The 27,467-nt window shown below is 42.0% G+C and overlaps 1 protein-coding gene across 26 annotated transcripts in view; it reads left to right on the top strand.

Annotated features, from left to right (window-relative positions):
- Positions 1-24,678, top strand: part of CELF2 (CUGBP Elav-like family member 2) — a 1,275,464-nt gene extending 1,250,786 nt beyond the window's left edge. For 11 of the 26 annotated variants that reach the window (XM_086918974.1, XM_086918984.1, XM_086918970.1 and 8 more), the window contains 3 exons: positions 4,093-4,260; positions 22,308-22,479; positions 23,814-23,948. In XM_086918974.1, coding sequence (XP_086775100.1) covers positions 4,093-4,260; positions 22,308-22,435 — 296 coding nt within the window. In that variant the 3' untranslated portion in view covers positions 22,436-22,479; positions 23,814-23,948. Of the gene's footprint in view, positions 1-4,092; positions 4,261-22,307 lie in introns of all 26 variants that reach the window. The other 15 variants (XM_086918975.1, XM_086918980.1, XM_086918979.1 and 12 more) reach the window with 6 other exon arrangements.
- Positions 24,679-27,467: the final 2,789 nt, after the last annotated feature.

Below are 27,467 nucleotides of genomic sequence, written 5' to 3' on the forward strand. Positions count from 1 at the left end.
TGGGCTGAGTCATCAGGTATTATTGTGGATTCCCAATACGGGTTTAGGCGGGGAAAAGGAACCACTGAGCAGTGCCTAATTTGGCTCTAATTATGGGTAAGTACATGAGGGCTAAGCGTGGTTGTATCCACTTGGCCTTCATGGACTTATCCAGTGCCTTTGACACTGTATGTAGAAACAAATTGTGGCAAATGATGGAGTCTATGGGGTTTGAAGAACCGTTGGTTACCCTTCTTCGCAGACTGCATGCTGCCACAACAGTAAGGATCAGATTTGGCCCTGTTGGGGAGAGGACAAAGTCCATTCCATCGACTGAAGGAGTCCGCCAGGGGTGCATATTGGCCCCTTTTCTGTTCCTGGTGTATACCAATGGTCTGGAAGCCTTTCTGTTGAAAAGTTGTGTATATTTTCCCCAGGTAAATGGTAAACGGATACCGATGTTATCTTATGCAGATGACACAGTGCTAATGACCCTAACTGCCAACAGCATGCAAACTTGTTTAAATGCTTTCGAAACTTTCATGCATGGATTAGATCTAAGGGTCAACTTCACAGAGTCCTTTACCATGGTCTGCGGCCCAAAATGGGTAAAATGTTGCAGGCTTATGGCGAAGGACTCAATTATTGAGAAAGTTGATAGCTTTAATTACTTGGGGAATCTATTTAATAAAACCTTGAGCTGGGATCCTCTAATAACAGCCCGTGTACAAAAGGCTACCCAATCCATAGAGGCCATCTTCCGTTTGTCAAGTAAATTGGGTCAGAAGCCGGTTGCAGAACTAAAATCCTTATATAAAGCGAAATGCATCCCTGTTGCAACATACGGCGCAGTGTGTGGGGTACACAAACCTGTAATAAAATCCAAATGATGGAAAATAAGTTTATAAAGCACCATCTATGTGTTCCATCTAGTACTTCAAACATCTTCTGCCATACTGAGGTGGGTCTTGAATTTGTGAGTGACATTATCCATGTCTCCCCCTTGCTGCTTTGGAGCAAGGTTTGGAGTTCTGAAGAATTGAAACTCACAAAGGAAATATTACAAGACTGCCTTAAGCTTGAGTATTCTGCGAAGATCCCATGGTTATTATATGTCAGGGAAACCTTTTTTAAGATAGGCTTGGGTCACATTTATTTAAACACAGAAACTGTTGGTAGGGAGACTAAGCATATAATTATAGAGGCCTTTCGTACTAGGTTAGGCTTGTTGAGAAATAGTGAGAGTGTGGTATATCACAGGGGAAGGTTGCAGCAGCAGCCTTACCTTTCATATATTGCGCATATCCAATGGCGCTTTTACCTGACTAGGTTTCGGCTTAACACACGGCATTTTTTATTTGCTTTTCCAAAGCAAGTGGGGTGGTGTGAGAGACTACCCCCTTGTCCCTGTAATAGCAAAGTTTCACAAAACACTGTGCATCTTATTCTTTTTTGTACTTTGTACAAAGAACCAAGAAACCGATTTATTAGGCCTGTCTTGTTAGCCCTTGGATCCCGCTATTACAAAGAGGGTTATGAACACTTACTCTCACTATCAACTCCAGCCATATGCAGTGCTGTGCTTAGTTTTATTAGATTAGATTGACGCTCACCATCAGAACTCGCTACTGACTATCATCATGTAATTTTCCTTGATCTATACCTATGAGATTGGTGTCTAAGACTGGTATCCCTTTGGATTGCACATGCACTTTACAAAATCTTTTTTAATATATGTGATTTTTTTTAACTCATATCTATCCTAAACGTATTGTAAATCAACTTATGGATGTATAATATGTTAATGGATGTCAATAATTGTATGGTCTTTTTTAATCTATTTGTGCAATGTGTAATGTTTATTTTAATCTGTTTATACTTTTATGATTCTGCCTTTGAATCGAAATAAAGTTTATGAACTGAACTGAACTGACAAAGATGCAGCGCCCAGACAAAAACCTCAGGAATTCACTGACAAAACAAATGTTAAAGTGATATTATAGTATAGGTTTTGATAATAATATCTTAGCTTATCCTAAAAAAATAAACTAGAAATAAATGAAAAACAAAAAAATCAAAAATGAAAGTGACATATTTAGGAGTTGAAACTACACAGAAACGAATGTTTAAAAAACAGAAAACACTGAAATTCATAAGTTACAATTTACTGAGCACCCCGCCACCGATTCCTGGCAAAACCATTTTTTTATTTGCCTCCAACTTTTGACCCTGTCAATGGATTTAAACAAAATGTGGCAATTTACTATTTTAGCTAAGATTCAGCATATCAGGTTTCTTGAAGATACATTGGGGATAACATTAGGAAGTGGTAAAAAAAAAAAAAAAGAATTTTCCGATTTTAACTAGCATAGGACATTTTACTCACACATACAGCCCAAACCACTGAACGGATTTACATCCAACTTGACATGAAAGTATAACTTGACACATATAGTATGCTTTGTTAGATTTGCAGTTAATCTGTTCAGTAGGTTTAGACTTATTAGCATTTAAAAATGGTTCAAAGGGGCCTTTAAAAGGATAGCTTTGCAATTTTGGACTCTCATAAGCTTTGTCAGCCTGGGGATTAAAAAAATTAAACAACCTGATTGGAAATTGTAGCTTTTTTCCCATCATCTCTTGCGAATCTGCAGTACCACATCTGAAAGATGAAATTGCCTTCTGCATGAGAAATATTTTCCTTTGGATCACTCATTACAGGATGCCAGGGACAGTTCCCATGTCCTGCATAAAACATAAAAAGGTCACATGAGGGGCCAGCCTAGGCACATCCTGGTCCCCAGGCCTCAATGGAGCGGGACGTTTTTCAAGTTTTTTTAAACATTAAAAAAGTCACAGAACTTGCTAATCCCTTATGATTAATGAATCCCAGACACCCAAAATGGAAGCTGATGTCCTCGGTACCAAGATAGGTACTACAGACCCCTTCCAGTTTTGATGTTGGGGGTTCTTAAGACACATGGAAACTTTTGACTCCGGGAAATGCTTCCAAGCGTGAAGCTTACCTCACATTTGTGAATTCTGTACCTAACCCCCACTTTGCGTAGTCAAAGGCTGTGCAGAGCCCATGTTAGCCTGCCATAGTGGGTTGAGCAAAGGGCCTGCCTCTCAAAATGGGTTATGACAGGGGTGCAGTGATTCTTGAATCCTCTAAAGTCGAACCTCTGTCTGGACCATATCATGGATCTTACATTTTGAAAAAACACAACCACGAATTGAAGCAGCAATTTTTTACATATTAAGGCAATCACAGATAGGATGCAATGAGAGGTCTAGCGTGTTAGAAGGACTGTAGCCTGAGTCTCTAATACTGAAGATTTGTGACGGTGAAACAAGCTATAATTGACTGAATACTTAATGAATATATTATTGCTTTAGTAGCAACTTGGTAACATGGCTTAAAGAATGCTGAAATTTAAACCTATTACCGTGGATGAAACATATACTTAACAATGGCAACTGGATTTTTTTTATTTAATCATTACATGTGTTGTACAAGAAGATTAAGCCTTAAGAGACTGGCCTGCAAAACACGTGCTGGCTGGAATCTCTAACTGGTCAAAGTCTATATGTACTGAACGTGCCATTTGTGGACAAAATATATGCCTATATAGTTGTAATTTGTTACCATCAACAATAAGTGTAGAAAAATCTATCTTCATTTGGTCTTCTAAAGAAACATACACCAATCCCTACTTTAAATCTCAGTAAAAAATCACATTGCTATATAAAAAAATCACCCCCACTTGATAACAGAGTAATTCTGTTTGTTGTTTTGGTGCCTGGCAATTCCTGGTTTTGCACTTTTGTTGCACCAGAGAGGTAACAGGTGGCTTTGAGTGCTTCGTGTGATTGACATTTTAGCCCTGTTTACCTTCTCATTTGCATATCTTCATTTTGTTTAAATTACGTCGTTGTCTCTGGCATTCAGTAGCATACATTTAAAAATAGAGATAGCCTTCATTTTGTTTGTCTATGTGAAGTTGATGAGTCATAACACTGTCTTAGAAAATGCCTTATGACGTCTATTGTGCTGTAAATGTATATGACGAGAATGTGTGGAAAAAAGAACTCTAACCATAGTGAATTCAGGCCTCTTCCTTCCTTTCTCTGCAGGTCCAGAAGGAGCAAACCTATTTATCTACCACCTGCCCCAGGAGTTTGGAGACCAGGACATCCTGCAAATGTTCATGCCTTTTGGGAACGTTATCTCAGCTAAAGTCTTCATCGACAAACAGACCAACCTGAGCAAATGCTTTGGTAAGTGAACACTTCATCTTTGGGAAACAAGACATGTTCTGGAAAGAAAATTAAAAGCATAGTCTGGGCGCTATAACAAAGAGCGGAGAAAGACAATAGATGCGTATTTGTGTTCTTTTTACATTTTCTTCTGTGCATAACTATACAAGACGTGTACAGACTGTTAGGCACAAAGAGAAAATTGGAGACTGCTGACGATTAAATGTGGCAAGTAAATGGAGCTAATTGTCGCTTACGAGGGAAATGCCATTTACTGTACCATTACTCTGCCATATTACAAATCCATAATTACCCTCCATTGTGTCGGAAAACCTCTCCACGATTAAACCCAGCGCGGAGCTGTCTGTGCCTGGAATGCAATCGCATCGGTTAAATGGGCCAATCCGAGCCGGAGACTGGCTTCAAATCATGCTGGTTGTCAGCAGGGGGGGGTTGGCATTTTTAAGTGTTGGTTGCGAGCAGGCTTTTGTGAGTGCAGGGGGCAGTTTTTGGAGGTTGCTTGTTTCCTTTTTTAGCCGTGTTTGGAATACACGGATTTGCTACCAATATGTGTCTCTGCTGCAGATATTGTGCAGCATATTTTGGGCTGTTTTTCACTCCAACATTATGATGAATTGTGATATATGGTTAATGGTTCTGCTATCACATCACTCCTTTATAAAGACTACTAGCAAAGTGTATTTTACAAGCACTGGCAAAACCAGTAGGTCTGACAAAGTCCACCAGCTTTTTTTGGCTTTGTCAGTTCTTGTTTTGTTTTCCCGTGGTTTTTGCAAAAGTGTATTGTTTGGAAAGCTAAGTGCCCCTCTTCTATCTAAAAACAAAAACGCAGGCTAAAAGCAAAAAAAGACAAAAAATGGTTTCAAATTGCACATATTGCTAAATTAGTCCCTGACAGGGAACTAGTTTTAGAGTAGATGTTCTCCGTCTGAAATAGCAGAATGCGGTCACTCACTCTGAAGTTAACCAATGGCTGAAGTAGGCTGACCCATTGCCCAATGTTGTATTCTGTACTGTGCAGAGGAACAGCCCAATGGATGAAGAGGGCTGGCAACTTGACATTTAAAATCATTGGAGCCACTAACCACCTATCAATCAGAAAAAATTATATACTTGGAGACCATTCAGCACCTTTTTAACAGAGTTAATTAATATCTTCTGTTGGAATTCATGGTTACTCATTTGTTTAGTTCAGGTGTTTTCATTCTTGGCACATGGTTAAAGTTACTTTGTCAATGAGGTTAGCGGTATATTCTGTGTGACTGGGCTCTACTTCTTTTATCTGACATCCTTATATGACTCTTAGGTGTCAGCTCAGAGTCTGGAATAATGGAAGGTTAATTATTATGGTGGGTGATTATGGCTAACGTTTAAGAGTGAAGTATATAGAGTTGGTCCGAATGGGAGGTAGATCCCTGGTCCAGGGATTAACTTATGTTGCGTTTTCTGAGTGTTATGGACAGAGGGGTTCCGGACTTAAGAGAGTGATTTATATACAGTGAAGAACATAGAATGAAAATGAGAAGAAAACAAACAAATGAGGTTACGATGTTTTAATTCACCATGTACCTATATCAACCAATTTATGGTTACGTAGTTTTTTGAAAAATTATTTATTCTTCATAAAAGTATTAGTGCCCACATGGGGAAGGGAGGGAAGTGCTGTGAGGAAATTAAGTGAACAGGAGTGAAATGCATAAACAATAATCAATTTTACATCATAGATCGATAGTTTCAAATACATTCTAAACTGGTCTCCCTATTTTGGAGCCATATAAGAAATTAATTAATCACAATTTATTCACAAAAAACAATATCTCCTCATTAGGGCTGTATGAATCCTGATTGACCATGGGAGGAAGAACATGGGAAAAGTCTACGTTTTGACCCTTTCTGAATTTTTCTTCATTGTTTCTTACCCTAGGAGGCTTGCCCACTGCCCCCCTGTCCTGATGAAGATGCGCTCTGTAAGGGCCAACTACCCTACACCTTGCTAGGGTCGAAACGTAGACTTTTCCCATGTTCTTACCGCTTTACGCCTCCTTTGCTCTTTCTGCTCCCAGCAGAGACTTAACAGAGTTCCTATGCAATCCCTGCGCTGCTCTCATCTTAGGAGAGCAGTGCACGGTTTGGCCTGAGCGGGCTGAAAAGACACTCCATTCTGGACAGGGAGTTTGTGCAGTTTCTCCAGCTCGGCTATACAATATAGATGTATGTTTTGCGGGCATGAGACAGCCGGCCAAACACACATGCACATTTAAAAGTGCACATAGCACTGCTCCTCCCATACCCTGGCAGTGCTGCTCCCTGCATTCGCTGACTCAGAGCTGGAAAATGAGAAGAAAAAAAACGATTATGGAACATAGTTTTATTTTTCACCTACCGGCTCTGAGCCAGTGGAGTGAGGCTCCTCCACCATTGTGGAGGAGCCACCCCTGATGAGCCAACAAATTAACAGGCAGGGCAGAGGCCAGCCGTGTACGAGCCGAACCATGAGACTATTCGGAATGGTAATTCTGCAACAAATGCTATGTAAAAATACCATAAAATCTTTTCACAATTCTAAAAACTATATTTCTTTAATGTACTGAACACTTCACCTTAGTACAGCAAATTGTATCATTGCACTGAGAGATATTTATTAAAAGTGATAGTTCTTAAATTTAAAAACATTCCTGCCCTCCGGCCTTACCATGCTGTTAGTGAACCAAGAGAAAAGACAATAATTATATGTACCCTACATGTGGCCTAGATTTTTATTATAACAAAAATAAGGAATGCGGGAGAAGAGTTAAAAGGGTATGAACCTCGAGTTCTTCTGCTAATCAAAAATCACATGTTTATTTAATAGTTTGTACCTACTTCCCAATGTACAGATCCGATCAGGACAACCAATTAATTTTTTTAGGAGCCCTCACCCACACACTATTCGTGTGGCATGCTGCATCACTGGGCTGCACCCAATGCTATTTTGTTTTTAAACTTTATTTACCAGTTTCCATAATAAACACAATATGATTACCAGCTCAAAATACAATGAAATAAAGAAGCATCATTACACAGACTTTGGTAGGTGTTTCCGTCACACATTAGACATAGCTTCAAATGACTTCTTTTATCGCTGCCCAACAACACATGTGCTACACAGTAAATGCCTCTTAGTTAAAAATAATCATGTTATCACATACTAAAATTGCAGTTGAATCGCAGTCAAAGAGTAGCATATCTGTTTAAACTGTCATATCACTGTCGTATAAGTGGTTAATTAATAAATCAATATTTAGCCAGTACCTCCGATACTATGCCACTATTAGGCCGCAAATTAGACTGTGATGGTGTCGTGTTTGTGTACTGCTTGCAAGGGCCCCAGATATCCCGAGGACGGGATTAACTGGGCAACATGGACGCATAGCGATCATAATTGAATTGGCAATACGCAAGACTGCGCTGCCAGTCTTTGCACTGCGGAACCGCCCTACGGCCCCATTTGAGTGCAATCTCCCTTTTTGCCAATAGAAGCCCTAAAGCTGTGAACTTTCGGACCGGTTTAGGGATGTTAATAACATATCCCAATAACGCTATAGCTGGTGTAGGGTCCATGACAAAACCAATTATGTCCCCCAACGTGTGGAATATTTCAATCCAGTATTTACTTATGTTAGGACAAGTCCTTGCCAGATGCGCACAGTCTGCGTGTGGAGCTCTACATTTAAGGCAGCAGTGGGGTCTGTCCGGATCTATTTTGTTTGATAGCTTGGACGTTATGTAAATTCTCCGTAGAAATTTAAAGTGGAGAAGCTTATGTCTGCTATTCATGGGCACCTCCTTGGTTTGTGCACAGCATGCAGCCCATTGGTCATCAGTTATGGGGTGGCCCAAGTCTGCTTTCCAGGCGGCCCGTATCTTGTTGTTGTGGATTGGAACCATCTCTATGCAGGCCCTGTACAATTTAAAAACCAAACGAGGTTGCTGGCGCGGCTGCGGACAGGAGGGTACCCTCACGCACATTCTCTGGGAATGCCCGGTGTTGTCGGCCTACTGGAAGGAAGTCTTAGATGAGGTGGACAGGCATTTTGAGATCGAGCTTCCGCGCTTCCCCGCGTATGTCTTGCTTGGCCTCCCCAATGATTTGATGTACCCGCTGAAATCCCGCAGGGGCAGGCAGATTGCGATTGCGCTAGGCTCCGCCGTCCAGAATATACTGGTACTTTGGCGCACCCCCACTGCCCCCTCTATCACTGGTTGGCTGCATAGGCTCTGGCAGGTACTGGGCATGGAGAAGATATCGCTAACGGTGGCTGGGAATGTTGACCAGTTTGAGGAGCTCTGGCATCCCTTTTTGGCACTGCTGTCCACGGAATTTCGCGAGCTTACGTGTCCACGGTACCTGCGCCTCCTTAGGCTGACGCCGCCGACGCCAGCGGCGGAGTGAATGTGCAGATTGGGGGCCGAGGGCTGGGGGTGGGAAGTGGAGTTATATGCTTCTAATGCTGACTTTCGGACGGGGATGTTGGGGTATTGTTTTCTCTTCTTTCCTTCTTTGCTTTTCTTTCTCCTTCCCTTCTGGGGTCGAGGGGCTGGTGGAACGGTATGCTTCTCTTTCACTGTGTCGCGGAGTGTTATTTTGGCTTGACCTTGCCTAGGGAGTGGGGGCCTACAGGGGGATCGTACACAATGCCTTATTGCCTATGTCTTTGCCTTGTTACCCTCTGGGGCACCCTGTCTCCCTCTTTTCCTTCTGACTCGCTGCAACGTTTTGCTTCTTGTATTGTATGTTTACCTGACTTCCTGCTCCCCTCCCCGTGTTCTTTTTTACGCCTTAATAAAATACTTTAAACCTAAAAACCAAACGATCTCCAGTACTACTGTCTATGATTATGGACAGGGGAGTTAGAGAATCAGGTTCTATTGGTGAGCTGGGGATCTTGACTTTTAAAGCTGCCCGCATGCAAGTAAGAATAAACCCGTCCATAAAAGAGGCCTTTGAAATTTGTCCCTGTCAGAGATCAAGAATATTTGGCTGTCTATATAGAGATTGCCTATTGTCTTTACATCAAAACTATCCAGTGTGTGTTGCATTGTCTTTTCCTCCGTAATTGGAATCCATCACTGATTAGGGAGCGGCAGGCTTGGGGAGTACATAGCGGGAGACGCCAGCACTCTGAGCAGTTTGTTCCAGGCCCAGCTGGTAGTGGATATCGTTCGGATGTCTAGGGGATCCAGCGGGAACCCTTGTGGTAGTATTGTGCTCAAGGAATCTGGGAGAACGAGATCTGCTTCAGGCCGCAGGTAGGGGATTCTAGGATCCGGATGGAACCAGGAAAATGCATAGAAAGACTGAGCGATCAAGTAATATAACTAAAAGTTAGTCCTCCCCTGTGATATGGTAGAGTCATGATTTCCCATCTGACGCTGGGGCATTTTCTCCCCCAAGTCAGCCGACTAAGGTGGGTGTTGATGGTCTGCAAAAATCGGTTCATGAGAGGAATGGGTATGTTATTAAATAAATACAGGAACTTCAGCAGGACAAGCATTTTAATTAGAGCTACTCGCCCCGCTAGTGACAGTGGGTGCCTGATCCACCTCTCCGCCTGTTGTTTCAAAGCGTGAAGTGCTGTGCCATAGTTCAATATTATCTCGTTTGTGTTTATATTTACGTTTATCCCTAAATATTTAACATATTCAGAGCACCAAGTAATAGGATACTCACCCGCCCATTGGATGGTAGCTACGTTAAGGGGAAATATCACAGACTTGTGCCAATTTATACCGAGACCCGAGAACTTGCCAAACCGGAGGATTTCCCCAACTAATGGGGCCAGATTAAGTTGGGGGTTCCTAACATATAAGATTAGATCATCTGCGTATAGTGACACCAATGGTATACAATGTTTAGCACTCATTTTTTACCACGCACTACCATTACAACGCAGGCATTACCACGCATACCATTACAACGCATTGCGCTGGGGGCGCTCTAGGATAGGGAATACGTATAATTTTATATCCAACACCTTCCCTAGTGTCCACGGGGACTGGAGTTGGAATATAAAATTATACTTACCACTATCCAGCACCTCAAAGCGCTATGCGTTGTAACGGTATTCGTTGTAAATACCGCGTTGTAAAGGTATGCGTGGTAATAGTATGCGTGCTAACGTCATACATCCGACACCAATAGAGGATCCGTGAAGAACTGGAGCCCTCTTTCTAGATGGCGTTCCTGGAAATGTCTACTGAGCGGGTCCATTGCCAATATGAAAAGTAGTGATGACAGAGGACAGCCCTGTTGGGTGCCTCGAGATAATGTAAGAGAGTGTTCCATTCAGACACAGTCTAGCCGAGGGTGCCGAGTATAGCAACGCAGTTAAGTTGATGAAACAGAAGGGCATGCCCAGTCGGCACATAACAGTCCAAATGAAGGGCCATTCTAGATCATCAAAAGCTTTCTCCGCGTCCAATAGCACAACCGCTGCCGAAACCGCTGAGTCAATGTGGTGAAGGACTGCGAAGAGAGTGTGAAGATTCAGCGAGGTAGATATGTGGGGGACAAAGCCCGACTCGACTGGGGATATTGTTTTATCTAACAGTAGGGCTAGACGCGTTGAAAGTATTTTTTCCAGAATTTTATAATCAAAGTTTAACAATGATAGCGGTTGATATGATCTGCATTGTAAGGGGTCTTTGCCGGGCTTAAGCAACAGCACAATGACCGCTTCACGTAGAATCGACGGAAGCATATTACGTTCCAGTGATTCATGGTAGACCTCCAAAAGTTTAGGAGCCAGTATATCTTTGTAACGTTTGTAAAAATCACCTGTGAAGCCGTCTAGGCCCGGCGCAGAGGCTCCATTTAAAGCGTCTATTGCGTCTGATATCTCGTCCTGTGAGAAAGGTTCAGCAAGGAGATCTTGCATGTATTTGTCCATGTATACAAGCGCGATCTCATTAAAATAGTCTTTGCGCGTATCAGGGGGATGCCATATTTTATATTTGTAGAGGTCTTCATTGTATGTAAGGAGAGCGTCACAAATATCAACCCTATCCTGTATACTGTAGCAGGAGTCCGGAATATGAGTTAAGCCCCGTGATGTAGCATATGATGGTCTCAATAGCTGTGCTAACGTGCGCCCCGGCCTGCCTCCCTCGCCATACTTGCATGCAACCACATATTTACTAAGGAAGAGGGATTCCCTTTCCGCAGCGTCGCAAAATTCCAGTAGCGGCGCCGCTCGCCATCAGCAACTTCTGGGGAGTTTAGCATGGAGGCCTCTATGGAGTCTTCCTCAAGTCTCTCAAAATACCTGCATGTTTAGAAATAATTACCCCGCTTATATAAGCTTTGAAAGCGTCCCAGAGTGTCAACCACGTGTCCACAGACCAAGTGTTCAGTTCAAAATAGTCTTCAATTGCTTCCCGAAGCTCATTGTCAAATACATCATCATTCAATGCCCTGTACTGAATGCGCCACTGGTGCTAATGTCCCTCTGGTCCAGGAATGCGAAGTGTGAGCAGCACGGGAGAGTGGTCAGAATATGTATGAGGAAGGATGTTCAATTTGTTGTACCATGTGTGGGCGGATTGGGGCAAGCAACCAGAAGTCGAGTCTGGTCCAGGTATCTTCTTGGGATGAGTATTAGGTGTAGCCCGGGGTTGGTGGATTGTGGACTCTCCAAGTATCGGCAATTTGGAATGTCTCACATCTATCCATCAGTGCCCTGCGGGCCCGGGGTTTAGTATCTGCCGTCCTGGAGGTACAATCGATGGTCCTATCTAAAAGCATTTTGAAGTCTCCCCCCATTATTACATTGCCAGTATTCATTCGTAAAATGTGTGAGTCTAGTTCCTGGAAGAATTCTGGACTGTCAACATTTGGGGCATATACACATATAGAGTTACCATGTATCCCATCAGTTCTCCTGAAACTATTATATAACGCCCTTCCTGATCTGTATGACAGCAAGTCAGTGATAAAGGTAGACTCTTGTGAATAAGTATAGCTGTTCCTCGCGCATATGTGCTGTAATTTGAGAAATAACGGTGTGCCCCTCAGCCAGCCGCAAAACGTGTATTATCAGTCCTCAGTAAGTGTGTCTCTTGTATGAAAGTGATGCAGACTTTGTGCCTTTGCAAATAATGGACATCAGCCCTGCATTTTTTGGGTTTATTGGGTCCCCTGACATTCCAGGTAACGAAGGACAGATAAGAGTGGGTCGCTAAATCAGAGGCCGTCGTCATATGTGACCTGCAGTAAAAACATGAACGTGATCTGTGTGATGCAAGCAGTTACGCCACTGTGGCTGGAGCTGGTAAAGAAATTACATCTGGCAAATCGGAAATTTCCCCCACCCCCTCCCAGCCTCACATCCCAGCATGTAAGGCAATTCCCCATTAAACAATAGCCTAATGCATCCTGGGTAGTCCCTATTCCAAAACAACAGGGTCAGCAATCGATGCATTTAAATTTGAGAATATAACATAGTGCTACGCACCTAGGGGGGAAGCAAAGCTCCGACTGGGCCCAGCAGTACATAAACAGTCTTATCAAAATGTCATCATGCTGTCAAATTCTGCTATGTACATAACTATATGGCATGTATTCAGATTATAGCAATACTATAGCATGCTTCATTCACGGGGAAAGAGTTCTACGCTGACCACCGAGCCATTGTCAGGAGGAGATGAACCTGGACCGCCATCTCTCCATTGGTTATCAGTTCCATTATATGATTTACAGAAGGCCTGAACGTCCACAGGGTTGTCGAAAATTCGGGATCGTCCATTCACGTCAACCCGTAACCTTGCCGGATACAGCATGCCATACCTAAGACCCAAATTACGCAGTGTGGCCTTAACTCCAGTAAATTTGCGGCCAAAGATATAGACTAGTAGCGATTCAACAAAAGTGTCCATTCTGCCTGTGTTAGTCGATTCCTGAATCCCAGTAATACAGAGGTTATTGCGACGACTACAAGCTTCCAAATCTTTATTTTTTTTAACAACTATTTTTATTTCGTCAATAGTCACATACAATGCAGGGCTCTGTAACCCAGAGACATCCTGCCACTTAATACTCAAAGCATAGTGCGTTGACATTTTACATAAACATTATTCAAAAGAAAACTGAAATTATAAGAAAACATAACCCCCCGCACTGTTGTTTTACACCACCAATGTTTGTACACAGTCGCCCGCACATGGAGAACACCATTCGCAGGACCCAACAAGCCTAGAACCACAACTCCTGTCCAGCTTATCCCTCAAGTGCCACATCTCTCACAGCAGGGGGCTCCAGATCCAAGCCCCGATAAATCGCCCACCTCTTCCAGATCTTATCATGTTTCATTGGGCACCCACGTGCCTGAAAGATGGGAAACTTCAGGCCCATATTAAAGTCCAACCCATTTTTCCAAGCCGATAGCGGGGGTGGAGCCCCAGCCTTTCACCTACGTGCAATGTCCCGTTTAGCCAGCGTAAAGTCCAGCATCATCAAATGACGTTTGTAGATATTCTCCATTACATGTAACAACACAAATTTTGGAGACGGAGGAAGCACCCACCCCAGGACTTCCGCAAGGCAGGCCAATACTCTCCGCCAGAACCTTTCTATTACCGTGCATTGCCAAATTGTGTGAAAGAGAGTATCCTCCTCCGAGCCGCAGCGCAGGCACACCGGGGTCTCAATCAAGCCAGCCCTCCACAGCCGGACGCGAGTATAATACACACGGGGGAGATAGTTAAATTGAATCAGCCAGAGACGCATGGCTATTGCCGCTCCACGAGGGGACGCAAACTCTTCGGTCCAGTCCTCCTCATCCATGGGACCCAGATCATCTTCCCATCTCCCCCTAAGTTTATCTAGCGTAGTTGGGTTATTTGTCACCAGGGTTTAGGTATATTTTAGAGATTTTATGGTTGTGCAAGTCCGCCATAAATACCTTGGCTTTAACAGGGCTGAATAGGGAAGAGACCCCAACTCTGCGATATTGGGGAGAATGGCATATCTGAACTGCAGGTATTTGAAAAATTGTGTTTTTGGCATCTGATAGTCCCGCTGAAGGCCCTGAAATGATTTAAGAACTGTACCCTGCATAACATCTCCCAGGGTGAAGATCCCAATATTATCCCAGTCACCGAAGCCCCTCAGACCAGCTAGCTGCAGCAGCCGGCCATTAGACCACAGGGGAGTCTCCCATGTCAGCTTGCCCCACCAACCCATCCCGTGCAGGGCCCGCCTCCACAACTCAAAAACTACCCTCTTGGCGGATGGCAGAGTCCTGCGAATAGAGGCCGAGTACAAAACTGTGTGTAGGGAATAGGATGCCATCTGACAACGTTCCACTGCATATGCCGGATCCGAACGGTCCCCATACCACCATTCATTTAATATCAGCAGTTGTGAGGCTACATAATAGGATTGAATATCCGAGGTGGCCAGTCTGCCCCAATACGTGGCAAATCTTTGTTTTTGATGGTGATGTCCTTTAGAATTTTCTCCATACGGTCCAACCGCTTCGTTGATTGAGCTGCGCCATCTTCGAGCTGCTATATAACACCTTCTGCCGTGTCAAGTCGCTGTTCATGAATGTCTAACTTGGTACCCAAAGTATCCAAGCGCTTATCAAGGGTGTCAATTCTGGTGTCGATTGACTTGAATCCTGCCCGGTGTTCAGCAAGCAAATCGGAGTGAGATGTAATCAGGCCTGTAGCTGAGCCTTGTGCACTGTCTGCCATTGCAATGCTGGGTTCCTGCGGTTTGTTTACAGCTGCTGGGAAGGATAGCACTCGCTGCTTGAGGTCTTTTTTGCCCATTCCTGTGAGCTCACAGCTAATGAAATCGGCTATCGCCACACGCAGCGCAAGAAGAGCAGTGACCATGTCCATTCGTCTGATGGCAAGGCAGGTGTGGCAAGTAGCTTACAAGCTCCAGCAACCAAGCAGAGTGTGTGTGTTCCAGAAAGTGGCAATACAATGGGAGCGCCCCAAAGGCAAGATATGTATTCGGCTGTATTGAAGCAGGGGGACCAGGAGCAGGATAAAGTTGGTGTGCTTTCCGACAGGGAGACAAGCTGTGATCCAAGTGGAGAGGGCTGGGGAGAACGGCCGGCCTGTCTGACTATGGTCCACCACCCGGCGTTATCGTTTAGCTAAGACCATGCTCTGCTTCCTTCAGCGTGTGAGAGTTATCGGTGCCAAGGGATAGCGGCCACGTCCCGATTGTTCTGTCTCTGTTATTCATTTATTTGTGTGCCCCCAGGAGATGTTTACCGGCCTCCTTACACAGTAGGGATCTGAGGCAGTAAGCGGCTTCTGTGATGTTCTCCCACCCACTCAGCCTCCAGGCGCAGCCGGGCGGCTGCCCCCTGGCGCATCCAAGGCCCCTGACACTCCGGTGGCCGACAGGGGCGCCAGCAGCATATTTATTGGCCTCAAGCACTGATGAAGGAAGGGAGAGAAGTCGTGCTGCGATGGCCGTTTGTCAAGGGGGCTTTGGCAGGGAGGGGGGGATTGATCAGGCGATCCACTCACTGCATGTCCCAGATGACGGCGTGGTTGGCACAGCGGCAGCATTGGGAGCACACAGAGATCCGATCAGAGGCCTCAATATTTTAGTGCGCAGGCCGAAGTAGGCCCCGCAGCACCGGAGCAAATTTCTTCATCCCTCCGGCGATTTTCCGGGCTCTGAACGGCTCCGCCGCCTCTCCGATCAGTGGGGATTGTCAGTTTCGCGTTCTCAAGTCTGACACAGTGCCATTATCACTCGACAGCCGGATCGACACTGGGTAGCCAATCAGAGCTTCACAGCCGCGTGGCCATCTTAGTCTGCGGCATGGCTCTGCCCCCCCCCCTCCCCCTCCCCCCCCCCCCCCCACCCCCACCCAATGCTATTGTTGATATTGGATGGGCTAAACCCCACTTTTAGAGGGAGCACATTGATATTATTCATGTTTTTTGCTGGCTGGTGAGGGAATCTACAAATAAAATTGCATATAGACAAACACTTCTGTTATTTTATTCTTAGGCATCTATGGCAAATTTATAAAAACAAATTAAATGCTATGCGGTATTTACTGTACACCCGCATCTACATTGTCAACATGTTTCCTTCGGCTATTCAATTGTCCGAATTTCGTCAGGACAAACAGGGATCCCTCAACTAATCCCCAAATTGTAGGGTTAGGACTCTATTCAGGATGGTGGACACCATTCATGCCATGCTTGAGCGCGCACACACACACAGAATCATTACCACAACCATACTACACGAGTTACTTTCATCTTTCCTTAAAATCTCTCATATTCATAGTCGATCGATGAATATAGAGACACATTATCAACCACAGGATAACGCAAATATGTGATTATGATTGTGTATCATTGCACACGCCACATTCTTGTGCCTAGGAGTGCTCCATTGGTGAACTGTTCACAGTGTAGCACTAGTAGAGATGAGTGGATCCTCATAAATTAACACACATAAAGCTTTCTGATGTTTTCACCCAATCAAGTACGTTACATACTCATACTCTGTAAAATATAAACTCGACCCAAGGTAATCATCAGTACTTTGTCTCCATGCTCACCGTTGCAGTTTGTTCAAGTGTCTGGCAAATCAGCTTAAGGGCCAAAGCACCGTATACTTACTACCATGAGATCCAAGAAGGCTGATTCATGTTGTAGTGGTTCCTGCCTACATGTGCCATCACGTTACACATGGTTACATTGCGCAGTGCATGACGTAACATTATCCATATGCGTCACTTCACATGGCTGCCACATTAAAGTGGTCAGGCAGGCACTCTCATCACATATGGGGCTTATTGGAACAAATCTATCCATGTCATTGTCCTGTCTCTTTTTGCCAATTAATAGAATACAAATATTTTATTTTAATAAAAATATTTTATCTGGCTGGTTTCTTCCCATTCTCATAAAACTGGGGTCACAACCCATATTCCATCATTCTAGTCATCCCTTTGGAAATATTCCTATGTTTTAGCTCCATGTGACCATGTTTGCTGTGCAGGAAAACTTGTATTATGGAGGACCTCTAATGACATTGGGAGCAGGAGGAAACAATGCCTTCTCTGCAGAGCACATCTCTCTGTCCAAGCACCAGGGTCAAATGCCCAGATGCATCAAGCATTTTTGGATTCGCAAACGGTGCGATTCCTTAAAATCGGTCGTTTGCGACTCCAAAAATGCTTTTTGATATGCATCATTAGTTTTTGTAGAAAATCGCTAATTTTGCGAATTTCTTAAATGCGATTGCATTTAAGGAATCGCAATTTTTTGATTCCTTAAATGCAATGCATCATTTTAAAAAAATTAGCGAATTTTAAATTTGCAAGTGCAAATTACCACGAGTTTGAACCTCGTGGTAATTTGCAAAATTGTTTAAAAATGCACAAAAATGCATTTTTTAAACTGTTAAGTTAAGTCCTTAGGACATGTGTGTATGTAACTTATAGCTAAAAGTGCATTTCATGGGTGCAGGGGGGGGTCATTTGGACCCCCCTCTCCACCCTTGAAATGCTTTGTTGAATTGCGATTTTGAAATTGCGAATTCGCAATTCCCATTCATTCCTATGGGCCTTTCAGCCCATAGGAATGAATGGGAATTGCGAATTCGCAATTTCAAACTTGCATTTTTTATGCGATTCGGTAAAAATTGCAACTTTTACCGAATTGCAAAAAAAATGTGAAAACAATGATGCATACCATTTTGCGAATCCTAATTTGCGATTCGGTAATTTTCACAAATTAGGACTCGCAAAAAAGTAGTTTGATGCATCTGGGCATATGTCACTGCTCCATATATGCATCAGGGAAGACAGACTTCTTTGAATATTGACTTGAAATGCTACATACTAGGAGGTGGTTAGATTATCCATAGAAGTCTCATGTATCCCCAACAAAGAGCACTTTCAAAAAGTGCACGTTGTAGATCATCGGTGAAGTGAAAAATGTTTCCTCAGTTGCAGAAGAATACTAAACAGAACATAGAGAGAAACTGCAACAGGTATGATTGAGTTTTTATTTGTTTTGCATAATCATATGTTTTCCACTGAAATATTGAAACTGAATGGAAAGAATAGGAGGCAGCCTCCTATCATCCTTTCTTCCAGCTTTTCTAGACCTCATTTTACAAGCTTCACTACGTTACGCCAATTTTACTCTTCTTGGAGATTTTAATCTCCATGTTGATAATTCTGAGGATACCGCCTCTATCAACTTTGTATCCACACTGACTGATGGGGGTTTGAAACAACTTATCAGCAGTTCCACCCATAAAGCGGGTCACACTCTCGACCTGATCTGTACCAACTTGACGGGCTTGGAGGTCCTTGACCTAGTCCCTATAGTATGGTCAGACCACTTGCTTATTCCTTTCACAGTCCCCTGCCACCCCACTAACCGTCATATTCGTCCGGCTAAACAATTAGGTAGGAATTGGAGCAAGATCTCCCCGGAAAGTTTAACTTCTGGGCTTTCACTGGTCGTTGTTCCAGACACAAACTTAGATCTTGACACTCGCCTGATTAATCTCAATGACCAGATCATTTCGGTAATTGACCTCATTGCCCCAGTTAGACCTATTAAAACCTACTGTTCGGCTCCTTCGGCCCCATGGTATTCGAACGACCTCAGAGTGCTCAAATCAGAATGTAAACGTCTAGAGAGACGCTGGAGAACCACCTTTTCCCCTGACTGCAAAAGCCACTATAAAGCCGCTTTGAAAAATTATAGAAGGAAGATCATTGAACATAAAAGGAAATTTCTAGAAGACAAAATAAACCGTTCTCAAGGGTCATCTAGGGAAATCTTTGAGACAGTAAGGTCCTTTACGGATCCCCTTGCCCTTAAACGTCCTCCGGTGGTTTCACAGACTCTCTGTGACAACCTCTCTACTTTCTTTGAGAATAAAATAGCCACAATTTATGATTCCTTCCCCAGTAACATTCAAGTAACAAAATGTTCCTCCCCCTCCTCTCCTGCGGCTTCAGAGTCCTTGTTTTCTGAGTTCGCAGAGATCTCATTGGAACAATCTCTTGGGGAACTCTCTAAGACTAAATCTGGCTCCCCACTAGACCCCTGGCCCGCTAAACAGTACAGATCATTAGCCCCCGTTCTTAACCCTTTTTTGAATGGGATTTGGAATGATTCGTTTAAGCTGGGACTCTTTCCAGATACCTGGAAACAAGCTCGATTGGTTCCTATAATAAAGAAGCCTACCGCTGACCCCAGTGACCCCGCCAATTACAGACCGATTTCCCTATTACCTGCCCCGGCTAAAGTACTAGAAAGACTCGCTCAACAACAGCTAGCGACCTTTCTTGAAACTTCAGGCGCGTTCCATGACTCTCAGCATGGTTTTAGGTCTGGTTACAGTACCGAATCTGCACTCATTGAGATGTCTGATGCTGTAAGATGGAGCTTGGATGGGGGGTCTAGAGCGGTGTTGGTGCTGCTTGACTTGTCAGCAGCATTCGACACCGTTTCCCACCCCCTGCTCCTTGAACGCCTTCACTCTAAGGGCGTTCGGGGTACAGCGTTAGGGTGGATATCTTCCTTCCTGTCCAACCGAACCCAGGCGGTGTTCACTCCCCCGTTTACCTCTGAAAGCCGTCCGCTCCGGTGGGGAGTCCCTCAGGGATCCTCCCTGAGCCCGCTTTTATTCAATATATATTTTTCCCCACTTTTTGATATCATTGCTCAAATGGGTATAAAAGTCACTTCTTATGCTGATGATATCCAGCTTTTGTTTTCGTTTAACAGCATCACTCCCACCACTTTTGACCCCTTAAAAAACTGTTTACGAACCATCGCCCAGTGGATGGATCATAACTTCTTGAGGTTGAATGCTGGAAAGACGGAGGTCCTTTTCTTCCATCAGCCAACCCCATTGGACTCTAACATCTGGTGGCCTCTGGATCTAAGCGTACCTCCCATCCCCAAGGACTCAGTGAAAAATCTAGGAGTCAGATGGGATTCCAACCTCTCTTTTAACCATCAAGTTCACACAGTTTCCATGGCCTGTTTAGCAAAAATTCGAATGATAAAGAAGTTTATTCATTTTCTGCCCAGTAACACCAGGAAGACAGTGGTACAGGCGTTAATCACTTCACACCTTGATTACGCCAATGGCCTTTACACTGGTCTGTCTGTTGGACTTTGCCACCGCCTTCAGATGGTCCAGAATGCTGCGGTGCGACTGGTCCGCGGCATCCCTCTGCGTGAGCACATAACCCCTCATCGTCGCGACCTTCACTGGCTTCCAGTTCATAAGAGGGCAGAATTTAAAGCTCTGGTCTTGGCTCATCGAGCCTTGCGAGGCAAGGGCTCTGCTTATCTCTCCCCTCATCGTCGCGACCTTCACTGGCTTCCAGTTCATAAGAGGGCAGAATTTAAAGCTCTGGTCTTGGCTCATCGAGCCTTGCGAGGCAAGGGCTCTGCTTATCTCTCCACGTGCCTTATTCCCTATAACAACCCCAGGACCCTTCGTTCTTCTGGCAAAAACTTACTTTCCGTACCCAGATTCAGGAAAACCCGCTCTGGGGGGAAATCCTTCCCAGTACTGACAGCGGCCATCTGGAATAAATTACCTAATGCCATTCGGCTGATCAAGGATGAACAACCCTTCCGGAGAGCTTTAAAAACCTACCTGTTTTGCTGATTCTCTTCTTTTTCAACCATCTCATGCAGCATGAAGTTACTCAGAAGCGTCGGGACACCCCGTTGGGGTAGCTGTACGCTATATCAAGATACACTTAAATAAAATAAATAAATATCATCTGGGGACTTTTCTCGATCTGGACAACTGAATTTCAGACGTGTAATGGTGGCATTCTGTCATGAGCTTCCGTTTGAAACGGCAATTCCAGCATCAGTCTTTGAGGCAAGAAATGACAGTTCCAAGCAGGACCTTGCTTCAGTAATTTATGAACGAGTTTTCTCTTACCAGCAGAGCCTAGTCAGAAGCTTCACGCGATGTGCATCTGGCAGTATATGTGTGGATTAGGTATTATTAGTGCCAAAGTCAAGCAGGTTTTGGAAATCCGTGACTTTATTTAGAGTCAAATGAGATGACCTATTGTTGACACCAACTCTTTGAACTAAAAAAAGTATTTTCATGGATGGGCATGTGGTTCCTGAACGTAAAACCTATTCAGACAAGCAGGAGAAAGAAGAGATGCATTATGCCTTAACAGTATAGAAATACTCTGCACCTTTCACTCATTCTATCTCTCTAGCTCACTCTCTCACACTCCTTCTTTAAATGCAAGAAAAAATAACATTAATGACTCTCTTCTAGAGACTGTGTGGTATATTTACTAGGAAATGGCGCCGCACGGCGAGTAATTTAGCAGCACCATGATGCGTGATTTAAAAAATGCAAGGATGCATGTATTTTCATGAATACCCTTGCACTTGCGCACAAAAAAGCAGTCTTGCACCATAATGCGAGGGTGCCTACTTTGCAGAGAGGATTCCCTGAAACACAGGCACCCTTGCACCGTGGTCTGTGTTGCAGGGATGATAGTTCATATTCAGGAAAGGAGACCTTCTTGCACATAAACTATCTTTAAAGGCGATATGCTCTTTCTATGCAGCACACATAGAAAGAGCAAAAATGAAGAGAAATACAAGTATTATTCCTCATTGCGCCAATCTAATGCCTGCTATTCAGTGGCTTTAGTTTTTGGTGCTGCCTCAGATTTACAGATCCTTGTAAATCTGAGACAGGGTCAAAAAGCAATGGGTGTTGCTGTGGAACACCCGTTGCACACCCCGTTAATGTAGATACCTGCATGAAAGGGGACGATATTTGCAAAGTGTTGCCCCCCTTTTGAGGTACAGTTACATGGGGTGGAGTGGAAAGTATTGAAAAAGGCAAACTAAGAACAATAAACAAAAACAATTTGAAGAAAGTGATAGAAATGTTTATGCTTAAGCAACAACAACTAATTGTGTGCCTGGAAATGTGTCTGCACATACAATGTTCTAACTATGTCTTCCCTATTCACCCTCTGTGTGTTTTTTAGGTTTTGTTAGTTACGACAATCCTGTCTCCGCACAAGCTGCTATCCAGGCCATGAACGGGTTTCAGATCGGCATGAAACGCTTGAAGGTTCAGCTGAAACGCTCCAAAAATGACAGCAAACCTTATTGAGTCTAGCCCCTGATGCTCACTGCTCTTATTTTAGCTTTCTTAGGGTAAGTCCCATGAGCCAGCCTGTCTGCCACGGGGGGGCTGAGGAGGAGCACATCGACAACGTTCGCCAAAAGAGACAGTTATTTTTACATTAACGCTTCCATTTTCCCCTCTCTGCCTCCCCTTCTTTGCTATTATTGCACTGGCTACCTATTCTTACCCAGTACTCTAAGAAATGTGCTGCAATTCTCTGTTTTGCTTTTAATTTATCTTTATTCTTTATATTGTTTTTAATTTTACATTTTAAGGATGGCATCAACAATTTGTACAATTAAACTCTGTAACCACTTGTGCCATGGGGGCACTCCATCAGATTAAAATTGGTTTGGGGCCCAATTAAATAAGTTGGGACTAGAAATTTAGATATTTATTTGGTAGCCTAGTTTGACACACATGCCAATCTCAGCACTCATTTCTGAAATGCACATGCGCACACATTCGCACACAATTCTTCCACCATGTTGGCATATTTATAGAATAATAATATAGTTTGCATTCTTACGAGAGACATTACATGACTGGTCTACTTACACAAATCTACCTTTATTTATTACAATTAGTATTATTATTATTATTATTCTTTTTGGAAATGATTCATGTAAAGAACAAATAAAAGACTTAGAGATCTGTTTCTAAAGCTACAGGGTTTTAAAAAATAAAACACAATGAGTGAAAATACTTGATGTTTCTTGAAAGATAAATTTAATAATAATAAAAAGAAAGCCACAGGCCTGTAAATTTTATTTGTAAAAAAGCATTTCTATTTTTATACAAAAATTTTTACTGCCTCAGAAATAATGGAAGTTATTTATTGCCTATTGTTAACTTATTGGATACCTAAAGAACAGTTCCTAATGCTAGCTAGGTCATTTTGAAGTAGTCTCTAGAGTATCTTGTTGTGCCAAGAATTATCTTTTTTTTCACTGTTGATCCCTAGACTTACTGCAGTCTATACATTGTTCGTACACTCATTTGTTTTGTTGTGTGTGCATATGTGTGCAATTTTTTGTTTTTGTTTGTCTCTGTTATCTGTTTAAAAAAAAGTGTGGCTCGATTCCCACTTGTGTTTTGTTGAAATTAGTTTCCTCCACAAACATAAAACTAATTCATCCTTCCAACTGTTGCTTCACTCGATCACAGGATGAATTATTTTTGGGTATTCATTGTGATTTTTGTAAGTATCAATCATAAATGCAAATTATGGGACTGGCTTATGAATTATTAAAATAAAGGATTTGCATTGTGTTCTCCCTGGCACCCATAAATGTATTTTTTGTTTTGTTTCTGCTGCATATATTTCTGTGTAACTTTGTCCTATTCCTTGTTTTTTCCCTAGACATCTTCATGCCTGTTAGTTCATCGTTTGCCTAGCATGTCCCTGTGGCGTCTCAAAAAAAAAAGTTCATCGTCCAGTCATTGTTTCTCTGATGTCTTTCTTACCTCACATCATATTTGGTCCTTGTACTGACTGACCTTTGATCTTTTTAAAATTTGCATGTTATCTCATCTAGCTAAGAATCCTGGGAAGTCAATGTGAAAAAAAAGTATTGCTGCATTCACACAAGACTGCAATTTAAGAAAAAGTAATTATACAAAAAGAAAAAACCTGTGGCAAAATATTTTTTCATTTCTTTTTGTTTTTCTTTGTGTTTGGTTTTGGTTCATAAAGCAGACTTGAAAGTATTATACAGGGATTGGCTTTCTGCCTGGTCACTGTTACAATAGCAATATGTGTCCAGGGGCACAGAAACGTTGGATTCTACCTGAAGCAGACTACTTCCAAAACAGTTAGAGAGAAACTGTCTGATTTTACGTCTCTAGAGCTCTGTAATAGTTTTTACATTTTTCAGGCAGTGTAAAGTTTTTTGATAAGGCCATTTTAGGTGGCTCACTTTCTCATTAAAATATATATAGAGAACCACTTTTTGTAGATTAGTATAAGAATATATTTACCCTGTTTTGGGGCAAATACTACCTATTTCTGTCACCTTTTGCTGAACTGACTCACAGTTAGACAATCCATGGTTAAATGCACATGAAATTACCTATATTTTATACTGTTTAAATGTACAGGACAAAGGTAACTGTAAACTGTGTTACGTTGGTGCTTCTGTGAGTTGAGTTGTGGTTTCACCAAGTCTTACAGTCCTCAGTGTTTTTTGTGTGTAAGACAAGTTTTAAATAAAACAAAAGTCAAATTTGGTTTATTTGAACAACAAAAGAAAAAGGTTTTCAAAAAAAGTTGTTTGCTATAATTTCATGTAAAGACAAAAAATATTCCAGAATATGTTCTGTCTTGGCTTGTAAAGCATTGATGTCCTTTTTTATTGTGAGAAAAACTTAGTTGTGTTTGTGTTCAGCAAAATGTGATCTGTTTTTTTTCTTGCAAAGAAAAAAAATCAGTGAAAATATAGTGCCAAATTCCAAAGGTACGTCCTGCCTAAAGCTTCAATGTGTTTCATGTGAGAAGTTATTTGATAACATGGGTATTTTATTATGTGTTTTGTATAAATCCCTGATATTTAAAAAAGCAAAGGTTACAAAGTTTGTTAACTTGGTATTCTGTGGTCTTGTTGCCTGAAATTGTTATTGTTCTTTCTCTTTGATGTTTCTTGTAAGACATTGTGTAAGTGCCCATGCGTCACACTTTTTAACCACTCTGCACATCAATGCTGTGAAAGCAAACCTCACAAATGTATTTTTTCATAATCTATGAAAACCTCTAAGGTGAGAAAGTTTTGAACTCTCCTTGCCCCTGTACTCAGCGCTGTCTTAAGGTGTTGAGGTTCAACACATACAGTCATCACTTTTTTGTGGAAAAAAGGGAGAGAAGGCTGTATTTGAATAGCACTTCCTTTAATTCCATGTTAAACTTTACCGTGACCTGAATCAGTAACAGTACAAAGAGGAAAGCATGAACTGAAAGGACAATATCCAGTTTTCCGAACCTTAGTCATTTTGATTTTAATTGTCAGGATCCTGTTGATGAAATTAAAGATACAGATTTTTTTGCAGTGTTACTGTGAAAAGCATTTGAAAGCATTTCATATTTTGGAAAATTTACTCTTTTTTCATTGCGAAACGTTTTTTTCAAGGTTGTCATGTTCAGGGATTGCAAACAGAGATAAAAAATAAAGTCAAAGCCCCCAAATCTCAAAGATTGATTGGTTTCACAATTCACAGTTCTATCATTTAGTATTTAACTCACAGGGAAATATATTCCATGGCAAATCCTATTTCATTACACCACATAAAAGCCTTTAGCTTCCAAACAGTGATCTCAAATTAACTCAGTGTTTAGTTCTAAGGAAAGTTTAACTTGAAAGGAAGGACATCCGATTCACATAATGTTTAAAAGGGTTCTGTTAATAGGCCCATGGTTATCTCAACTGTGTCTGGCTATCAATAAATGATATTCTATTCTCACAATCCATTGTTCTCCAAACAGATGGTTTAGAGCTTGTGAGAAATTAGATCTAATTATTATAGTACGTTCTACAAATTGAAGATCTTCCATTTGTAGTCAGCAATATTATGCACAGCGTTGCATTGATGAAGCCTTCAAGTTAGCATTGATACCATGATTTTAGTATAGAGCAGCTAGTCATATTTCCAACTGTCAAAGGCTGAAGGTCAAACAAATCAATCAGTCCATGCTAGACATCATGAGTACTAATCAAATGCTAAACCACTGATTAACTCTCCCCATTTCTACAGGCTAGAAATTGACATTTCTCACTCTAACCCCGTTGTTCCATTTTTCCACCAGCACATTAAAATGAATATGCAAGAGGGCTTGCAATTTAAATATGGCTTTCCAATTTACCCTATTTTTTCTGTTAATTTTATTCTGTCTTCAACTGCCACTTTAATATGTTGCATCCCATCGTGCACTCAAGAGCTCCTTTTGGAGACCCAGTAGTTTACTATAACTACTTATTATGATGGCTAACTTGGGAACATGTTCCATACCATAATGTTCATTTGTTCTTATAACAGAAGAAAGATATCCAAGTATTATGGTCTGAAGCAGAAACTTGGTTCCTCTCAAATAATTATTTGTTTTAATTGTATTGAAAGGCAGGCAACTATGCTATTGTGCAAATGATATTAATTGACCATATAGCTTAGGATATTTGAAATGGTATGTTGTTTTAACAATAGGAAACTAATATTGCCATAACAAGCTCCGTTACACGCACACATGCAATGTTATAGTTAGATCAATTGTCATAACATGCTTTTTAAATTAACATTTTATAGCAAGTGGCATAAGTATGGCATTTTAATGCTTATTTAATTTACATTATAGAGCACTGTATTGTTCTGTGCCATGTTTAAATCTATTAATTCTATCAAATGTGTTAGTAATAGCTTCTTAATGCACTGCCAAACCTAGAATCTTTTCTTTATATATTGACTATCTCCTGGACCTGGCCTTGAGTTCTTCTTTCTTAGTTTAAAAATGTGGAAGGAAGTCGCACCCTTGAAATTACTTCAGAGTGATCGTTCTTGCACTTTGGAGAAGATAAGGGTAGTGCTATGAACTCCTCCCTCCAGTCTAATCCTGTTAAAAATCACCTTAGAAACAACATGAAAGCATCCAACACTGACTTTGTCAACTCATGTTACACTTACTAACAATGATCTATATCAAATTAATACATTTGAATATTCTAACAATTTAAGGTCTAGTATACCCACAGGTCTTTGCATCAGACTGTAAAAAATATAACAGAAGACCAAAGGGCATCTCTACTATAGTTCACAGTATTTGTAAGCTTATTTAAACACTAGTTTAGAAAAGTGTGTTTGTCCAGGCTAACTATAAAGGGACACTTTATAAGTTATTATAGTCACAATTTCATATGAAATCAAGTAATAGTATTTTAGATATTGCTTACATTAGTAGTTGTTATGAAATAAAACCAAAAAAGGTAATTCTCATTCTAATTAGCATGATGATACCAGAATATCATGGCCTAAATAT

The sequence above is a fragment of the Lissotriton vulgaris genome, chromosome 1_1 (assembly GCF_964263255.1).
Source record: "Lissotriton vulgaris chromosome 1_1, aLisVul1.2, whole genome shotgun sequence".
In the NCBI taxonomy this organism is placed as follows: domain Eukaryota; kingdom Metazoa; phylum Chordata; class Amphibia; order Caudata; family Salamandridae; genus Lissotriton; species Lissotriton vulgaris.